Source organism: Lonchura striata, chromosome 9 (genome assembly GCF_046129695.1).
Source record: "Lonchura striata isolate bLonStr1 chromosome 9, bLonStr1.mat, whole genome shotgun sequence".
Taxonomy (NCBI): domain Eukaryota; kingdom Metazoa; phylum Chordata; class Aves; order Passeriformes; family Estrildidae; genus Lonchura; species Lonchura striata.
The window spans coordinates 4,916,347-4,933,846 of NC_134611.1; the positions used below are offsets into that span (position 1 = coordinate 4,916,347).

General features: G+C 49.6%; 1 protein-coding gene across 3 annotated transcripts; it reads left to right on the forward strand.

Moving 5' to 3' along the window:
* The first annotated feature begins 250 nt into the window (after window positions 1–250).
* SRSF11 (serine and arginine rich splicing factor 11) lies at window positions 251–16,785 on the forward strand. 3 transcript variants are annotated; one of them, XM_021535595.3, is made up of 13 exons: window positions 251–325; window positions 954–1,094; window positions 5,215–5,348; window positions 9,170–9,279; window positions 10,374–10,466; window positions 11,628–11,677; window positions 11,966–12,093; window positions 13,017–13,098; window positions 13,335–13,466; window positions 13,695–13,784; window positions 14,317–14,412; window positions 15,009–15,147; window positions 15,248–16,785. In XM_021535595.3, exons 2-13 carry the CDS (start codon window positions 967–969, stop codon window positions 15,443–15,445), a joined length of 1,380 nt encoding a protein of 459 aa, XP_021391270.2. In that variant the 5' UTR covers window positions 251–325; window positions 954–966; the 3' UTR covers window positions 15,446–16,785. The 3 variants fall into 3 exon arrangements, with proteins under 3 accessions (XP_021391270.2, XP_021391271.2, XP_021391272.2); XM_021535596.3 differs by having other exon boundaries at window positions 15,251–16,785; XM_021535597.3 differs by lacking the exons at window positions 251–325; window positions 954–1,094; window positions 5,215–5,348 and adding an exon at window positions 5,355–7,549 and having other exon boundaries at window positions 8,032–9,279.
* The last annotated feature ends 715 nt before the right edge of the window (window positions 16,786–17,500 follow it).

Below are 17,500 nucleotides of genomic sequence, written 5' to 3' on the forward strand. Positions count from 1 at the left end.
GACCTGCCGGATCACAAACACAGAAAAGCGGAGAAGCCCGAACGCTACGGCACGGTGAGTTTTGTGAGGTTTGCCGTGCGAAGCGGCGAGGGACGAGGCGGCGGTGAGGGCCCCTCAGAGCTCCCCTCAGGGTTTCCCGCGCGCGGGCGCGGAGCGGGGCCGTGAGGGGAGGGGGGGGGGAACAGGAGCGCGCCCGGTGCGCGCACGCGCCGCCCCCCCCGCGTCCCCCTCCCCGCGCGCGTCCGGCGGCGCGGCGCAGGCGCGGGGCCGCGCGCGCGCAGGCGCGGCGCGGTGCACTGTGGGATACTGCGGCCCGGGCAGGCTGGTGAGGCGGCGCGCGCGGGGCCGGGCCGGGCCGGGCCGGGCCAGGGGGGAGCGAACCGGGCCAGGGAGAGCGAGCCGGGCCAGGGAGAGCGAGCCGGGCCAGGGAGAGCGAGCTGGGCCGGAGGGAGAGATCCCGGCCCGGGAGAGCGAACCGGGCCGGGGGCGGCGAACGGGCCCGGGGGCAGCGAACCGGGCCGGGTCAAGGGAGAGCGAACCGGGTCAGGGGGGGAGAGATCCGGGTCAAGGGGAGCGAACCGGGCCGCGGGAAGCAAACCGGGCCGGGTCAAGGGAGAGCGAACCGGGTCAGGGGGGGAGAGATCCGGGTCAAGGGGAGCGAACCGGGTCAGGGGGGGAGAGAACCGGGTCAGGGGGAGCGAACCGGGCCGGGGGAAGAGATCCGGGCCCGGGAGAGCGAACCGGGCCGGGGGCGGCGAGCCGGGCCGGGAGCAACGAGCCGGGCCCGGGGGCAGCGAACCGGGCCGGGTCAGGGGGGAGAGAAACGGGTTGGGAGCAGCGAACCGGGCCGGGGGCGGTGAAGCGGGCCGGGGGAGCGAACCGGGCCGGGGGAGCGAACCGCAGCGCTCCGCCCGCGCCTCAGCCGCCCCCCGCCCCCGCCGTGTCTGCTGCAGCACCGGCGGAGCGATGGCCTCCAGCAGCGGCACCGACGTGATCCAGGTCACCAACGTCTCGCCCAGCGCCAGCTCGGAGCAGATGCGGACCCTCTTCGGCTTCCTGGGCAAGATCGAGGAGCTGCGCCTCTTCCCCCCCGAGTGAGTGCGGGCCCGGCCCGGCCTCGCCGCCTCCCCCTCCGTCCCTCCCCCGCCGCCCGGCGCCGCCTCCCGCCCGCCCCCGCCGCGATCCCGGCCCCGCTGCCGGGGATCGCCCCCGGGGGCTGCGGGGGCGGCTCTGGCTGCGCACCCCGAGTCCGGTGTGCCCTGCTCGGTCGCGGGGCGTGGAGCGACTCGTGCGGCTCCGGTGGAATCCGCGTTTGTCTCCTGGAGTTGTTTGTTTGTCCGGGGTTGTGCCCGCTGAGCCTCTGCTGTCTTCCTCACCTCCACCAAAACTTCTAGGTGTAGATAAATGCGTTTCGTTGCAAAGAAATTTTTGCTAGAAGAGCAGCTTACCCCCAATCTGCAAAGAATACACTTCTAATATTTGTGTTCCTTGAAACAAATCTGTACTGAGCGGAGAGGAAACCGCTGACAAATACACATTTGTCAGTTGTGCATCTTGCAAGGAATTCTGCGCAATTTCAACGAATAATGCACATTTCAAGCGTGTATATAACTGAAAAGAAAGTTTCTGTCACCCCAGCTATTTACAAATAGCCACAAACAAAACAAGACAGTTTTTATATCTTCACTTGCAGTTAAGTTCTAATGAACATAAACAGTGCTTTCTGATGCAATATAAAACCTGGGTGTTAGCAGTGCTGGTGGTTTCAGTTTGATTGATTTACAGAGCCTGGTGTCATTATATGTTGGTGTTTTGCATATTCATTATATAAATTAAAGGTTTTCTTTCTGCTCTGTTGAAGATTAATCAAACAATCAATTATTTGTAATTACCCAAAATTATTTGGGATTTTTATTTTAGGGGAAAAAAACTATAGCAGAGCATCTTTTTTTCCTCATTGAGCTTCCATCCGTGGTAGCACAAACCAAAGGCAATTCCAGAGGGAGTTTCCTTGTTCCCACCTGGGATAACTGACACGGCAGGAGCTCACCTGTGGCAGGTGCAGTCCTTTCCTGGCCTGCTCTGTGTTTGAACACTTGGGCTCACTTTTCAGGGAGCTTGTTGGAGGTGATTTATGTGTCTGAAACTTTGTAGCTTTTAAATATATGTTAAAAGCTTAATGTATACACATTAAAGATACACGTTAACTAATCTGTTCAGGGATTGCTGCCGTGCCTTGGTGTCCTTTTCCCTTGTGTGAGGAGCTCAGCCCCAGGGCGCTTTCCCTGCACTGATGGCAATGTGCTCTGGGTCACTTCACCCCAGAGAAAGGGACATTTTCTGATAGTGCCACGTTCTTTTTCTGCTCCTTCTCCCTCAAATTCCAGCTCCTGACTTTTCCCTTCCCATGGTGCCCATCCATTTTTGGAAGAGTATGGGATATAAATCATAATCTGTGAATTCTCCCCATAATCTGGATTCCTTTCTGGATCCTCCTGGGATTCTCTCTTGCCTGTAGTATTTGAGGAACCAATCCTATTTCCTTTGCTCCACCTCCTTGTTTGGTCTGTGTCACTCTGACTCTGCTGTAGAACTTCCTTATTCTCCTGCTCTTCCAGATCATGTGTCATTTCCTGAGCTTCTCCCAATTCCTGGTTTTCCTTCTCTGCCCTCGTCCACCTCCTTTTCCCAGTTTATTTAATCCCTTGCTTCCCATTTATTGTGCTCCTGAGCTGCATCTTTAATGCACAGCCAACTTCAGGACTCCTTCCAATTCTCCTCCTCCTCCTCCTGTTTTTCCCTGACTCCATTGCCTGGTTCTCATCTTGATTATATTCCATAAAACTCCATCCAGACTGGAAAGTGGAGGGAGTGGATGTCTGATTTTCCTGCATTGCAGCCCCAGGAAATCCTTGTGTGTCCCAGCATTCCAGTGGCTGAGGGACAATTCCTGAACGCTTCAGTCTTGGGTGAATTAGAATAACGATGGTTGGTTTTTTTGGGAGCTGTTGAGAACATCCAGTTCTTGTTGAATTTCGCCCAGCTTGGATTTGAGAGTGAGTGGAAATACCATTTTTAAAAGTGCAATACACAGATGTAAATTAAATGTCAGGCTGCAGAAGCATTGCCTAACACATTTTCAGTTGTTTTTTTAGATTCATTATTTTGGGAGAAAGCTCAGCTCCCCCAGAGCACTCCCAGTGGCACTCCTGGCTGTAAACAGGATTTGCTGAAGAGTCAATAGGATCTGCTCTGGTTCACATTCCTTTGTTATCACTGGCATTTTAAAAATGCCTCAAAATACTGGGCTGCATTTCTGTAATGAATTGTGTAATTTTTATACAGTTTAGTTTAGGACCTCCTTCAGCTCTGCCATCAACCCTTGATTTACTTTCCTTTACAATTTTACTGCGATTTTGTTAAACACCTACTAACGCTTCTTTGGGTTTATGTAATTATTGTTTTTTATTTCTTATTATTAATTATTACTTATGGGCTAAAAAGGCACCATTTTGGCTAGCTGTTGCCACAAAAGAGCCAACAGATTCATTTTTTTTCCTCCCATTTATCACTGCAGTTATTTCCCAATTTATTCAGCCTACAAGCTGTGGGAGCAAGTGGCTGTTTCTAATTTTAATGTTTCAGAAGCTGCAATGTGCTGGCTCCAATTTAGTTTTCCACACCAGGTGAAATGTAAGGTTATTGAAGTGTGGTCTGACAGACACTGGGGGCAGTTGTGTGTGGTGAGCCCAGTGGGGCTGAAGGTGAGGGAGCTTTTGGCATTTGCAGCACCCAAAATAGACCCTGGATCTGTCTGCTCGTGTGGGAGCTGTTCCCGAATTCTGGCAACCCCCAGTGCTGAAAGGCTTGATCAGCCTCAGCAGCTCAGATCAAACTGCTCTGGAGCTGGGATGCCTTTGAAGTGGGATGTTTTGGAGTTTGGCTGGGAATGCAGGTAGGAAAAGCAGCTTTTGTCAGGATCAGTGATGTTTTCAGAGCTCCTCTGGCCTGGTATAGGAACAGGGGGTTCAGGATTTGCTGCTGCTTCCACTCCCTGCCTGGGCCTTCTGGAGGCAGCTTTTAACTCCCCCTGTCCTATAGCTCTGTCTGCAGAAGAATTTTTTTCTTCCTGTCTTTCACTTTGTACATCAAATTACAGCAAAATCTGCCCCACTTTCAGGACAGGGGGGCTCCTAAAGCCCATCCTGGACCTTGCCTGCTTTTTCAGTTTGGTTTGGTTTTAGTGAAGTTACAGCTGTAGTTCTACCATTCTTTCCTGTTGGAGAAAGTGGATATTTCTGGGTTGCTTTTTCTTCAAAGTACCTCAAAACTTCTGATTTTGGGTTTGTAGGTTGACAGACACTTGCTCTGAGCTGGAGCAGGCACAGACCTAGCTTGGAGGGAGATCTGTGTTAGTGTGCTCAGCCTTTCATTCCTGCCTGAGCTCCTTAAATTTCCTTGTGTTTGTTCATCCCTGCTGAAGACAGGCAGGAGCTCAGCACTGGGCATCGTTCCTCAGGATGTGGGAGCACGATGAGGTTTGGTCTAGAAGCTGGGATGGAATTGGGTTGATAAAACAGAATCCCAGACTGATTTGGGTTGGGAGCAGCCTTAGAGCTCATCCAGTGCCACCCCTGCCGTGGACACCTTCCACTGTCCCAGGCTGCTCCACCCTGCCCGTGGGCGCTGCAGGGATCCAGGAGCAGCCACAGCTTCTCTGGGAATTCTATTCCAGGGCCCCAGCACCCTCCCAGCCAGGAATTCCTTCCCAATACCCCATCCATCCCTGCCCTCTGTCAGCTCAAAGCCTTCACCCCCACACCCTGCCCCTACATTCCCTTGTCCCGAGTCACAAGGATCCTTTAATCATCACCCTCCTCATTTCACCTTAATCACTCATCTGGGCCTAAAGCAGCGAGTGTGAGACCACAGGGCTTAACTGAGACAGTTTAATTGGTCACTTTTTCTCTTTTTTTTCAGCCAAGTTTTCCTCCCAGCCGGGGTGGAATTTGCATTCAGGTGGCCGCTCGTGGGTTTGTTGTGCATAGCAGAGCTCACGTGCAGCTCCGAGCGGCGGCAGAGCTCACGTGCAGCTCCCAGCAGTAGCAGAGCTCACGTGCAGCTGGGAGCCAGGAGTCTGCGAGCTGCTGGTGGGATTTTGGGTCGGTGGGTGTGCCTGCCCGCTGTCCTGAGCGCTGCCTCTCTCTCTTGCAGTGACTCCCCCTTGCCGGTGTCGTCGCGCGTGTGCTTTGTAAAGTTCCACGACCCCGACTCGGCCGTGGTGGCCCAGCACCTGACAAACACTGTGTTCGTTGACAGAGCCCTCATAGTCGTTCCCTATGCTGAAGGTTTGTAACTTGTTTGATGTTCTATGGGGCCACCCTTGGGTGGTGGTTGGTTCCTGTCTAGTGCACACAATTTAACAGTAGTCCTATGTCAAACACGTCAGAGATTGCCATTCTGAAACCCTTGGTATATTGCCTTTGGCCCCTGGATTTGGTCAGTTTGCTTCCATAGCGACACCAAATCTAAGTGGAAACTTTTGTGTGTCTTAAAGTGTAGAATAAGAACGTTTTAGGCAGAATTCTATGCAAATTTTGCTCTGTGTCAGTCTCAATGAGACGTTTTCCCAAACAGATTGTAATGCAAACAGGTCAATGTTTTAAGGCAATTTTACCTTAATAATTGTTTGCCACTTTCACTCTCTTCATGAGAACGGTTTCTCCCTCCTTGAGAGTGCACGGGAGAGGGATTAACATTCCTTTGGGATATGCTGCCACTGCATTTATTTGGGAACATCCCCAAAAAAAGGCCCTCACTCTCCTTGTGGAGTCCAGTATACCAAGGGTTTAAATTATTACGGTTTAATTCAAAAGTGACAATTTCCAAGAGGTGCCACATGGGCACTGGTCCTAGTTTTTAATTCCAAGTTTTCTTATTCATCCTTGATATATTTAATAGAATTTCACTAAATAATAAACTCTTCTCTCTGTTATTTGTGTGTGTGATTTTTGTAGTGGAGAAGGCAAATGCAAAGCCCTTCCAGATGACTGAAAAACAGTGGGTCCTCTGCAGCTACAGGGGATTCTAGCCATTAACTAAAGGCCAGCAAGCACTCAAGTCCCCAAGTGTTTTCCTGGTGTAACCACTTGTTAACTACATTTTCTCTTCTTCTTTTTATTTTTACATTTTAGGGTGTTACAGTAATTTGAAAGGCAATGAGCAGGGTTTTTGGAACTTACCTTAAAAGCAAAGTGCTGAGAAGACACCTCTTCTTACAGAAGTCTTATTAAACTCTTCTAGACTTGCTTTAGAAGTAACTGATTTCCATTGTACTTGTTCATTTCTTGATTTACTTCTGGGAAAGGTTGAATTGAATAAGATTAAGCCATACTACAGTGCTAAGTTTGGTACATGGCCTGGGGTCACACCTGTAATCTGTCATGCTGGAGCTGTCTCTTGAGGCCTGGGGAGCTGTCTTGTCTTACCTTTGTATTCCTTAATCTTGAAAGATATGAAACTTAAAAGATGTCCAGCCTAATTCCTGGAGTGTAGGAATGTGCAGTGTGGCCTCTGAGTGAGCCCTGCTGCTTCCTGAGGGCACAGAGCCCCTTCTGCAATGGAGTTACTGCTCCTGCTGCCACTGCTTGAGAACAGCAGAGCTGAGAGGCTCCTTGTGCCTGCGTGGGTGTTAAACACAGCACCAGTCCAGTGAGATTGTGCTGAAATATTCTCCAAGGCCCGTGGCAATAATGCCAGTCTTTAACTCTTCCTACAAGGATGAACCCGCTTTTCTCTCTTTGTCCACTGTGGATAAACCTGGCACATAGAGAAACCTGCCCAGCAGCTGGGCTTCAGAAAATCCAGTCATTAAAGTAGAATATTTTCCTGGGCCTGTCAAGGAGTCACTCCTGGGCTGTACCTTGTGTTGTCTAACCGTTCAGAATTTGATGGCCTTGGCACATCACAAGAGGGATGTTCAGCCAATAAAAGTATTGCCCCTTGGTTGATAATCCCATACTTCTGTCCCTGTGCTGGAGTACGGTTTTCCCCCAAAATTCAGCCTGCCAGGGTCCCAATTCAACCAGGAGCAGCATTTCCCCAGCCCACAGTGCCACTGCTGATGTGCTTAAAGCCAGGCCTGTGCTGAATGGGGCCCTCCTCTCTGATTTCTGCTGTGCTAATGAACCTGTGTGATTATTGCCTGTCACTAAAGCAAATGTTTATTATCTGTTTAGTGCCATAATTCCCCCCCTGTCCCAAGTTTTAGCTCACACAGACACTTTGGTGTTGGCTGTTGCTTTGTGTTATAGAACTATACACAAAGGCTACGGTAAGGTTTAGTATTTGTCATTTTCTCTGGGCTAATTCCTGGATTTGGAAGGAACTCTTAAGGTTAAAGATGGCTGGGGGGGGTGTTTAGGTTCTTTGGTTAATGTTTGTTTCTTTTGTCTGTTTCTTTTTCTTTCATTTCTACACATTCATGCAGTATTTCATGGTTCTAACAAAGCAGCAGTAAAAAAAGCTCTTGAAGCATGAAAATTAACTGGTGAGGGGCCTCATTGCTTTTTTTAAATTGTAGTTTATTTAAATACTTTTAAAAGAAACAATTAGAGGATCAGATGCATGAATTTTTTTAATGGATGCAGATCTTCTGTGAGGTGTCTCGAGCTAAGTCTGAGGATTTGTATTTAGATGCCAGAAATGTTGTAGTTGCACTAATTTGAAATGTTTAGCTGTAATTAATAAATATCCTCTTGAGACATAATTTTGCATGCCAAATGACCCCATAATCTCTCTGTAGGTATGTTGATATATTTATGCATTCCTGCCCTTTGCCTCCATGACCTTTTTCCCCTGTCCCTCCATAACTTTGGGTATCTAAAGTGCTGCCAGCTCAGTGCCACGAGCCAGATATCAGTGCTGTGTATTGTACATTTGTGTAGATTATCGGCACTTCTCAGTATAGGTGGGAGGAACCATTACCTTTATTTAACAGTGGTTTTTCTTTTTTGTTGTTGTGTTTTACAGTTCTTTTCCCTGGTTCAGCCTGAACTATATACCAGGCCCTGCTGAAAATACCACCCAACAGTTTTCTTCTGCAGCTTATCCAGTTTCTCTTAAGTGCCCTGTACATATTGTATGTTTTATGATGAGATGCAGTTTCTTAATATGTATTACAGAAACACTACTGGTATTTGCAACTATATAGTAAAATTGTTTTATTGAACTCTCATTTTGGGGGCTTGGGCACATTAACCAATTAATCCATCTGTATAGGGCTTTTGCTGTTGGATAGAGTAAAACTCCCTCCACAACTGTTTGCTAGTAGGGCCCTGAGCACTCTGTGTGCAGAGCAGGCAGTGCAATAACCCCTGGGCTTAGCTGGCTGCAAGACTTTGGGCCACGAGTCCCCTGTGCCACGGCAGGTGGCAGCAGCATTGCTGGTGCTCTAAACTGGCACATATTGGAACAAAAGCATTTTACTGCACAGGTAAGGAATGTGCCAGCATCCCTGTGTGTATCCCAGCCACAGACACACCCCCAGCCTTCCCGGAGAGCCGCAGGGACCGCATTCCATCTGACACGTCAGCAAAAGCCCTACCCAAAACACCCATCCCTTCTCTTTAAGTTTGCCAAAATTTGTATGGTAGGTGTAAAAGAAAACATAGTGAACTGTACCATATTATTAACCCCTAAATCCAACTTTTTTTGTCTTGTGTATCTTGATTTTTCTGTGTGCTTTGTAGTGAAGCAGCCGACACGAGTCGTTGTTCATAAAACAGCTTTTGAAAGTTGAGAGCACTCTCACCCCTGGAGAACCGACTGTGCTTGCTTACGTTTGGTTCATGACTTAAAAATCGAGTACAGGTGATGAAACCTTGGCAGTGTTAACAACAAAGTAGTGTGTATTGTGCTATTTTTTTTTGCTCTAGAAACTTAACCTTTTGTAGAGAAAAAGGAACAGTCAAATTGTCACCCATTGAAGTTGCATTCTGACAAAAAAAGTTAATGCTAAATATTAATAGCCATCAAGCTTTGTATTTTAGCCAACATAAGTACTTTCAACAAACTCAGGTGGTGTATCAGGGAGACTTTGCTGGGTGTATTTGTGTATTTGGTGCCTCTGGGCTGGGATGCTCTCTAATGCCAGGCTGTTTCCCTGCAGGAGTCATTCCTGATGAGACTAAGGCTTTGTCTCTCTTGGCACCAGCTAATGCCGTGGCAGGGCTGCTGCCCGGGGGTGGCCTGCTGCCCACTCCCAACCCTCTCTCTCAGGTAGGCTGGGGATCCCCTGGGTGTTCATTCCTGCTCTTTCTTTCAGGACTGATGTGTTGATTCCAATTCCTGGTGGATTGGGACAGCTCTGATGTGAACTGGGGCACGACAGTGACAAGTTGTTAGATGGAAAATCCTTATTTCCCTATTTCCTGGTTTCTCAGGGCCCTGTTTGTGTCTCTCACCCACTGTTCTTTACAGATGTGACAAGCAGTAGACCTCTCACAGATTTTAAATTCCTCAGGGCTGAGGAGCTGCCACGCTGTGAGATTCCCTTCATTAATCCTCCAGCTGAGGGGAAAATTGGAGCCTGGTTGTGTGAACCCACAGGAATTCATGTGGAAGATGAACAGTGAGAATTGCACATGGTGGGAGAAGCTGGAATCCCAGCTCAGCTCTTAACAGGGCACAGAATCAAAGTGCAGGAGGCAAATTAATCATAATAAAGCCTCGTTAATCCTGCATTTCTCAAACCCACCTCAGCTCCTGCTCACTGAAGGACCCCCTGGCCACAGAGCTGCTCAGGAGGGAGGAGCCTGAATGTAACCTTTGAAACCCAGGGAAGGGTTGGAAGGACCAAATCCAACCCAGAAGATTTCACTCACTAAAAGAACTGTCCCTAGGAATCCTGGAAATGGTTGTTGAGCCACCTGAATTGCAGCTGTGGCTCCTCTGGAGGCCAGGCTGCTCCCAGCCCCTCTGGTGGGATGTGTCCAGCACATCTTGGTAGTGTGTGTTGGCTTTGGGTGTCTGTCTCAATCATCTCATTTGAAATGGCCCAAAATGAGCTGCTTTAGGGAGCCTTCTGCTCTCCCAGGAGCCTTTAAACCAAATTAGAGACATTTGCAGGGATGCAATATTGTTAAATTGCCTTTCAACATAAACCATGGCCATCTCAACCCTAAAATGAATTAGAAATTGGGCAATAGCCTCAAAAACTTGGAATGAATTTCCATTTTAGCACTGAAACAAGTTCATTTTCGACTATCCCTTTGATTTGCTGGCATGCTTTACTCCTTCACCTTTGTTTCCCCTGCCCAGTGATGCCCTGCCTGTTTTTTGTCACTGTGCCCTAACTGCTGTCTCTGCCACAGATTGGTGCTGTCCCTTTAGCTGCTCTAGGAGCTCCTGCTCTCGACCCTGCCCTTGCTGCTCTTGGGCTTCCTGGAGCAAACCTGAACTCCCAGGTACGTCCTCATTCCAAAATATCCTTTATTGCCCCCTCTTTCCTGCTCTGAGAGTGCTTTTCATTTCTATCACTTCACAGCCACTGCCTGGGAGCTCCAGGGATTGGTTTCTGCTGGGAATAAAAAATACCTGCTTGAATATCAAATTAAATGTTGGAAGGGGCCAAGGAATAATGTGGGAATAGCAATGAAATATTTCAAATGTCTGCCATTATCAGGCCAAGAATCTGCCTTGTTCAAGTAAAAAAGTAGTTTGACTTTTTAATTTTGTAGGTGTCACAAATGTGAGGGAACTTCATTAGGTTGTTGCAGCTGAACAAAAAAGGCTTTTAAGTACTATAATATTTAATATATTTATATCAATAAAAATGTATCTATACAGATAAAATATTTAAGAGGTAAGAACCAAATATGCTTTCACAGCAACAAGAAGCAGCAATAATTGAATGCATTGCTAGTGCCATCATTGTTCCCATGTGGAAGAACAAGCAAATGATGGTGAAAATTAAATAACAAATGGAAAAAATAATTTTAAAGGCAAATTAGAAAAATGTAAATTTGGGGTGATGGAGGATTTTTGTACATTAAACCATCAGATTGTAACCAGCATTTCAAAAATGAAACTTGGGGTTCATTATTAAAAATGAGTGAGGATTAAACATTCTCTTCTTAATACCCCATTGGTGCAGGAAGTGACTGATCATAATAATGCCTGGATTATCCTAAGAGCTGTAAAATACATTTTTTCATGGAATATTTAAATGTTTATGAGTTGGCATTGAGGTCTTCAGTGGACAGAGAGCTTAGAGAGGGCTCTGTTCCCTGGCAGTGACAGAAATAACCTGTGCACAAGAAGTTACTAGTACCTGATGCTGGATACAGCTCACCCCAGCAGTGTATTTCTGTCTGTTGGTATCTTTGTCCATTTGTGGTTTTATCCCTGATCTGCCCAGGCAGGGCTTTGGCTGCTGTGGGGAGTGAATCCCCTGAGCCCCAGAGTGCTCACAGCCTCCCAGCAGCCCAGTGTGGCCTTTCCTCTTTGCTGGGGGATTTTCAGCTCTGCTTTTCCAGCTGGGAAAGCTTCCAGGGGACATTCCAAGGAAGGTTCTCTGGAGCTCTCACATCTCCCAGCCTGCTTCTAACTTTGTTTTTCCCTCACAGTCTCTTGCAGCAGATCAGCTCCTAAAACTGATGAGCACAGTGGATCCAAAGTAAGCACCAGTGTTCCCAAATCCTTGTACTGCCCTGCTGGGGAATCCATGGGGATATCCATGGGGTTTCAGTGCCCAGTCCCTGTCCTGCTGGAGCTGATGCCAGCTTGGAAAGGCCTTGGAGCAGCCTGGGCTGGGGAAGGTTCCCTGCCCATGGCAGGGGGTGGGATGAGATGGGCTTGATGTCCCTCCAAACCAAAACCATCCCAGGATTCCCTGACCCTGACAATGCAGGGCTGTGTCCCTTGGGTTCCTGAGTGCTGAATTTTGGAATTTTGTGTTTTCCAGGTTGAACCATGTGGCTGCAGGTCTCGTGTCTCCCAGTCTGAAATCAGATACCTCCAGTAAAGAAATAGAAGAGGCCATGAAGAGAGTCCGAGAAGCACAGTCCTTAATTTCTGCTGCTATAGAGCCAGGTAATTCCAGCCTGGAATGAGCCACTCCAGCCAGCATGGGCTTGGACACAGCACCTGATCAGAACTGATGCTCTGCAGAGCCCTGCCTTGATGCCTGTGGTCTGTAGGGAATTCCTTTATTAGCTTTTTAATGGGTGGGAGTTCCGTGTGTCCTGCAGAAATGGCTGGAATTAATCCCTTGATTTTCCCAAAATTCACTGATTTGAAGGCTGTAAAACACTCAAGCTTCCCTGAGGGAAGTTCCTGCTGCTGTCTCATTCCAAGGGAACCTGGATTTCCTGGCCTCACCACTTGGCACCCTGCTGATGCTTCTCAGGGCTGCTTTCCTTTATTTTCATTCCTAATCTGGGCAGATTTGTAAATAATTCTCTTTCTTGAAGCTTCTTTCAGCAGGTTTGGTTTTAGAACAAGCTCCAGCAGCTCTCTCAAAAATGTCAGAGGCACCAAATCTGAGAGGCAGAAACCTGAACACTGAAAATGCAGAATATTCATCAGTTCTTCAGCCTCCTGATGATTCCTAGGAAAGAGCAGAGCTGTTCTTGCTTTGCTTGAGGCTTTTTTGTGGGAAATTCAAAACAATCATTTGACAGGGTCTTCAGTCCCTCGGGAAATGGCAGATTCTGGGATTTTCACAGGATTTTCCAGTGCCCTGCAGCCATCAGCTTTTCACTGACTTTAGATTTTTTTCTGAATTTTGACTTCAGTTTTTCATAAAACTGTTATTTTGTGTCACAAACATGTCCCTGTCCTCTGTTCGTTCTTTTTGTCTTCTTGTGAAGAAAATGATTAATGAGCCTTCATTTGAAATGGCAAGGTCAGGTTGATTTATACCAATCACATGAAGCTCCAGGTCCTTTCCTTTAGAAAATATTTTTTACTGTTAAAATAAAACATTGGTTTTTATTCTGCTTTTCCCTTTTCAGACAAAAAAGATGAAAAACGGAGACATTCGAGGTCGAGGTCGCGCTCGAGGAGGAGGAGGACACCTTCCTCATCCAGACACAGGTGAGCAACTCCTTAGAAATACCTCCCACAGCTGGAACAATTCCTGCAAAAATCATTCTTGGGAGGAGCTTTGGCTTTGATTTAGGGCTCTGAAGCTTTGTTGACATTTCAGTGTGCAGAGCTCCTGTGGATGGAGCTTGTGCTGGGTTTTGGGGGGGTCCCTTGCCCTGAGCAGCTGGGCTGGGAGCAGTGCCAGGATGTCCCTCCTGTGACTCGTGTTGCTGTGTCCCTGGCAGACGCTCCAGGAGCAGATCAAGGAGAAGGTCCCATTCCAAATCCAGAAGCAGGAGGCGATCCAAAAGCCCGAGGAGAAGGAGATCTCATTCCAGAGAGAGGAGCAGGAGGTCTCGGAGCACATCCAAAACCAGGTAATGGCTCCAGGGAGTCCAGTCCTGAGCAGGGCAGGGATTGTCCCCTGTGCTGGCACTGTGGGTCCCCCAGGGCTGTGTCAGCTCTGGGCCCTCAGTTTGGGAGGACACAGAGGGTCTGGAGCACCTGGGGGTGCCACCCCTGTCCCTCCCAGCTCTGCATCCCTTTCCCAGATTAGGAAGTGCTGTTTGAAAGTGACTTAACCTTAATCTCTCTTCTACTAAAAGGGATAAAAAGAAGGAAGAGAAAGAAAAGAAACGTTCTAAAACCCCCCCCAAAAGCTACAGCACAACCAGAAGATCCAGAAGCACAAGCAGGTACAGAAATGGGATTTTCCTTGCACTCTGTGCCCAGCAGGATTTTGATACACTTTAATATTAAATAGAAAAAAATGTGATAGAGCAGCTGGTCTGTGTCAGGTGTCCCTGCCCATGGAAGGAGCTGGGCTTTGAGGTCCCTTCCAGCCCAAACTGTGCCTGGATCCCATTGGAGCATGATTCCAATGAGGATGTGTCTGGTACAGGCGCAACAGCACCTCTGCCACCTGTGGCTGGAAGATACTTGCATTTTCCTGCAAGGTAAATTTGAGGTAAATTCTTTGGGTTTAGAACAGTTTTTCTTGTTCTGTGTCAAAATTTGATGCTCCAGGGTCACTTCCAAACTCTTCCCGATTTAGGGAATAAATCCAGGCAAAAGTGTTTCATGTTTTTAAAACACCTTCCAAATTCAACTTGCAGTTTTAACAACTCTTTAGTACCATGTGAGCAGGGCTAGGGTTGGAGTTAGGGATGCATTTGTAGCTCTAAAACCATCAGCAGAGATTTGCAAAGCTCCTGTGTGTCCCTGCAGAGAACGGCGGCGCCGGCGGAGCCGGAGCGGGACACGGTCCCCGAAAAAGCCCAGGTCTCCCAAACGGAAAATGTCCCGGTCCCCGTCGCCCAGAAGGTCAGGGGAACACTTGGCTGGGAGGAATGGTGTCTGGGTGGGAAATTCCCAAATTGTGCCCTCCAGGGAGGCTCCCAGGGGATTCCCTGGGGAGGAATCTTTGCTGCTTTTGTGGAGCTGCTCTGGGCTGGGGGCTCCAAGGGTCAGGGGGGTTCCATGGGTGGCAGGAGTAGGACGTGCCACAATTCCCAGCCCCTTTGGCTCTGCACAGTAGGGATCAGCTGATTTTGGGTGGCCCGGGTGTTTTGTGACCCTGTTCCAGCATGGGGGACTCAAGGTGCTCCTCTGTAAAACACTGGAGCATCGCTGTATTTGGTGTCCAGGATTTGGACTCCAAATCCTTGTGGGGCCCTTCAGCTCAGGAGATTCCTTGGTTCTGTTTGCCACAGCATTGCTCAGCCTTGGCTTTGTGCTGTTGTCCTTGAGCCAGAGCTAAGAAGTTGGGATTTGGGGTATTTCCTGAAAGCAGAGCCTGCTCCCTACTTGCACTCTGCCACTTTCCTTTGGGTTTGCTGTGGTAACACTCTGGACGCAGTTCCAGCTGTGGAATGGGGTGATGGTGATGGGCCTCATCCTCTTCCTGCTGATCCTCACAGGCATAAAAAGGAAAAGAAGAAGGATAAAGACAAGGAGAGGAGCAGAGACGAGAGGGAGCGGTCAACAAGCAAGAAAAAGAAGAGCAAAGACAAGGAGAAGGATCGCGACCGGAAATCCGAGAGCGACAAGGATGTGAAAGTATGTTCCAAACAGCCCCGGAGCCACTCCCAGCCCTGCCCCACAGCCCCCCTGCCCCGGCCCACAGGGAAGTGCTAACGTGTCCCTTTCCCTGGCAAAGCAGGTCACAAGGGACTACGACGAGGAGGAACAGGGCTACGACAGCGAGAAGGAGAAGAAGGAGGAGAAGAAGGTGGCGGATGCTCCCTCCCCCAAAGGGAAGGAGCCCGGAGCCGAGAAGGGCAGCGGGGATCCGGGCAGGGAGTCCAAGGTGAACGGGGACGACCACCACGAGGAGGACATGGACATGAGCGACTGAGCCCGCCCACAGCCCCTCCAGTGTGATCCTTTATGCTGTACTTGTTAATCCTCAACCTAGATGTATCCAGCTCCGAGCTCTCCATGGTCTGTCCATCCCGATACTAACTCACACCCAAAGCTTGAGACAGGGATCCCCTGCTCCGGGGGCCCAGCTGGGGCCGGGCCAGGCCACAGGTCCCTCCCACAGCACAGCCAGGGCCACCCCTCTCCCTCCTCCCTGCCTGCTTCCCTCCCTCCAGAGTGTCCCGGGCTGGGCCCAGCAGTGTGGCACAGCCCCCATCCTATGGGAATGCCCCAGGAGTGTGGCACAGCCCTCCTGTCCTCTGGGAATGCCCCAGGAACGTGGCACAGCCCTCCTGTCCTCTGGGAATGCCCTGGGAGCATGGCACAGCCCTCCTGTCCTGTGGGAATGCCCCAGGAACGTGGCACAGCCCTCCTGTCCTCTGGGAATGCCCGGGGAGCGTGGCACAGCCCTCCTGTCCTCTGGGAATGCCCCAGGAGTGTGGCACAGCCCTCCTGTCCTCTGGGAATGCCCTGGGAGCATGGCACAGCCCTCCTGTCCTGTGGGAATGCCCTGGCAGTGTGGCACAGCCCTCCTGTCCTCTGGGAATGCCCTGGCAGTGTGGCACAGCCCTCCTGTCCTGTGGGAATGCCCCAGGAATGTGGCACAGCCCTCCTGTCCTGTGGGAATGCCCTGGCAGTGTGGCACAGCCCCCCTGTCCTGCAGCCACCGAGGGGCTGCCAGGCACCTCCCAGACACTTGGGAGTTGGCCTTGGATTGCACCAGCTCTTTGTGCTCTTGGCTTTAGTTCTGGTTTTAAGCCATGTGCTGGGCTTGGCTGGGTTTGGGTTCCCCTAGGGCTTTGGCTGGCTTTGCCCAGGGTTCTGTGCCCTGACCTTCCTGAGGGATCTCTCCAGGTGCCCGCCCAGGGAGAGCTGGAATGACCCGACCTTGGGAAGGGGAATCCTGGCCGTGCCCAGTGAGGGAGGGCTGGGCTCAGGAGCTCACCCGCCGCAGCAGGGAGTGCATTTTAAAATGACCTTGGTCTGTTTTTAAAGCAAGTCCATTGATAATGTACTTTTTACTCGATCTCAAGTTGTACAAATGGATAAATTTGTGTTCCTGTCCTGGCCGTTCCTCCCCTCCCGCACTCGGTGATCCCATGGTATTTGCAGAGTAGTTACCCAAAGCTGTTCCTTAGTTCCAGCAGCTCCAGAGCTTTTACTTTTGTGCAGGTAAAGAGACAAAAGTAGCCGACAGTCTGTGCCATGTCGATGTACAGTTTCAGAAAATGTTTTACAAAACTTTGATAATAAAACCCTGAAACTTCAACTCCTCTTCCTAGAAAACTGCTGGGTTTTATTTCCACCTCTGGCTGCACCAAAATTTACCTCATTCCTTACAGGGGATTTTTCCATCTCCCTGTTACAGTGAAGAAGGAATTATTTTACTTTTGGGGGAGAAATGGGTTAAAATGGGAATGTGGAGGTTTATGGGACTGCTGAGAAGGACCTGGGAGTGCTGGTGGATGAAAAGCAAGAGAAGGCTCTGGGGAGCCCCTGCCTGGCAGGGAGCAGCTGGAGCAAGCTCAGGGCCACAACTGCAGTTATAAAAATCTTTGTTTTCACTGGCAGAGGCTGGGGTCCTTCCTGGAAGTTTCCTGCTCCTTTAGAAACAGATTTTCCATCTGCAGATCTGCACTTACAGAGGGAGGCCCTGATCCCTCTCAGCTCAGGAGGAGGAGAGCAAGGCTGTTTAAAAATAAAAACCCAAATCCCCCCTAAAAAAAGCCCCCAGCCCTCCCTCAAGAAGAAAGCAAAAACCCAAACCCAGAAGAACCCATCCAGGGTTCAGCTTCCATCCAGGCTGAAATCTCTGGAAGGACTGAAGAGAGTTCAGTGAATTCCAGGCTCCTTCCCCCCTCCCTCCCTGGCAGCTGTTCCCAGCCTGCTCCAGGTGAGGCCAGGAACTGCTCCCTGCATCCTTTCCCCATAAAAGCTGGGATTCACAGAGGGCCGAGAAGAGGCTGTAATGAAAATGCAGGATTTTATT

What these genes read in the sequence shown, in the direction of transcription:
- SRSF11 (XM_021535595.3), top strand. Translation starts at nt 967, where the DNA reads ATGGCCTCCAGCAGCGGCACCGACGTGATCCAGGTCACCAACGTCTCG. An exon ending in ATGAGCACAGTGGATCCAAA is followed by an intron (nt 11,678 to 11,965) that starts GTAAGCACCAGT and finishes TGTGTTTTCCAG; the next exon opens with GTTGAACCATGTGGCTGCAG. An exon ending in TTCTGCTGCTATAGAGCCAG is followed by an intron (nt 12,094 to 13,016) that starts GTAATTCCAGCC and finishes TTCCCTTTTCAG; the next exon opens with ACAAAAAAGATGAAAAACGG.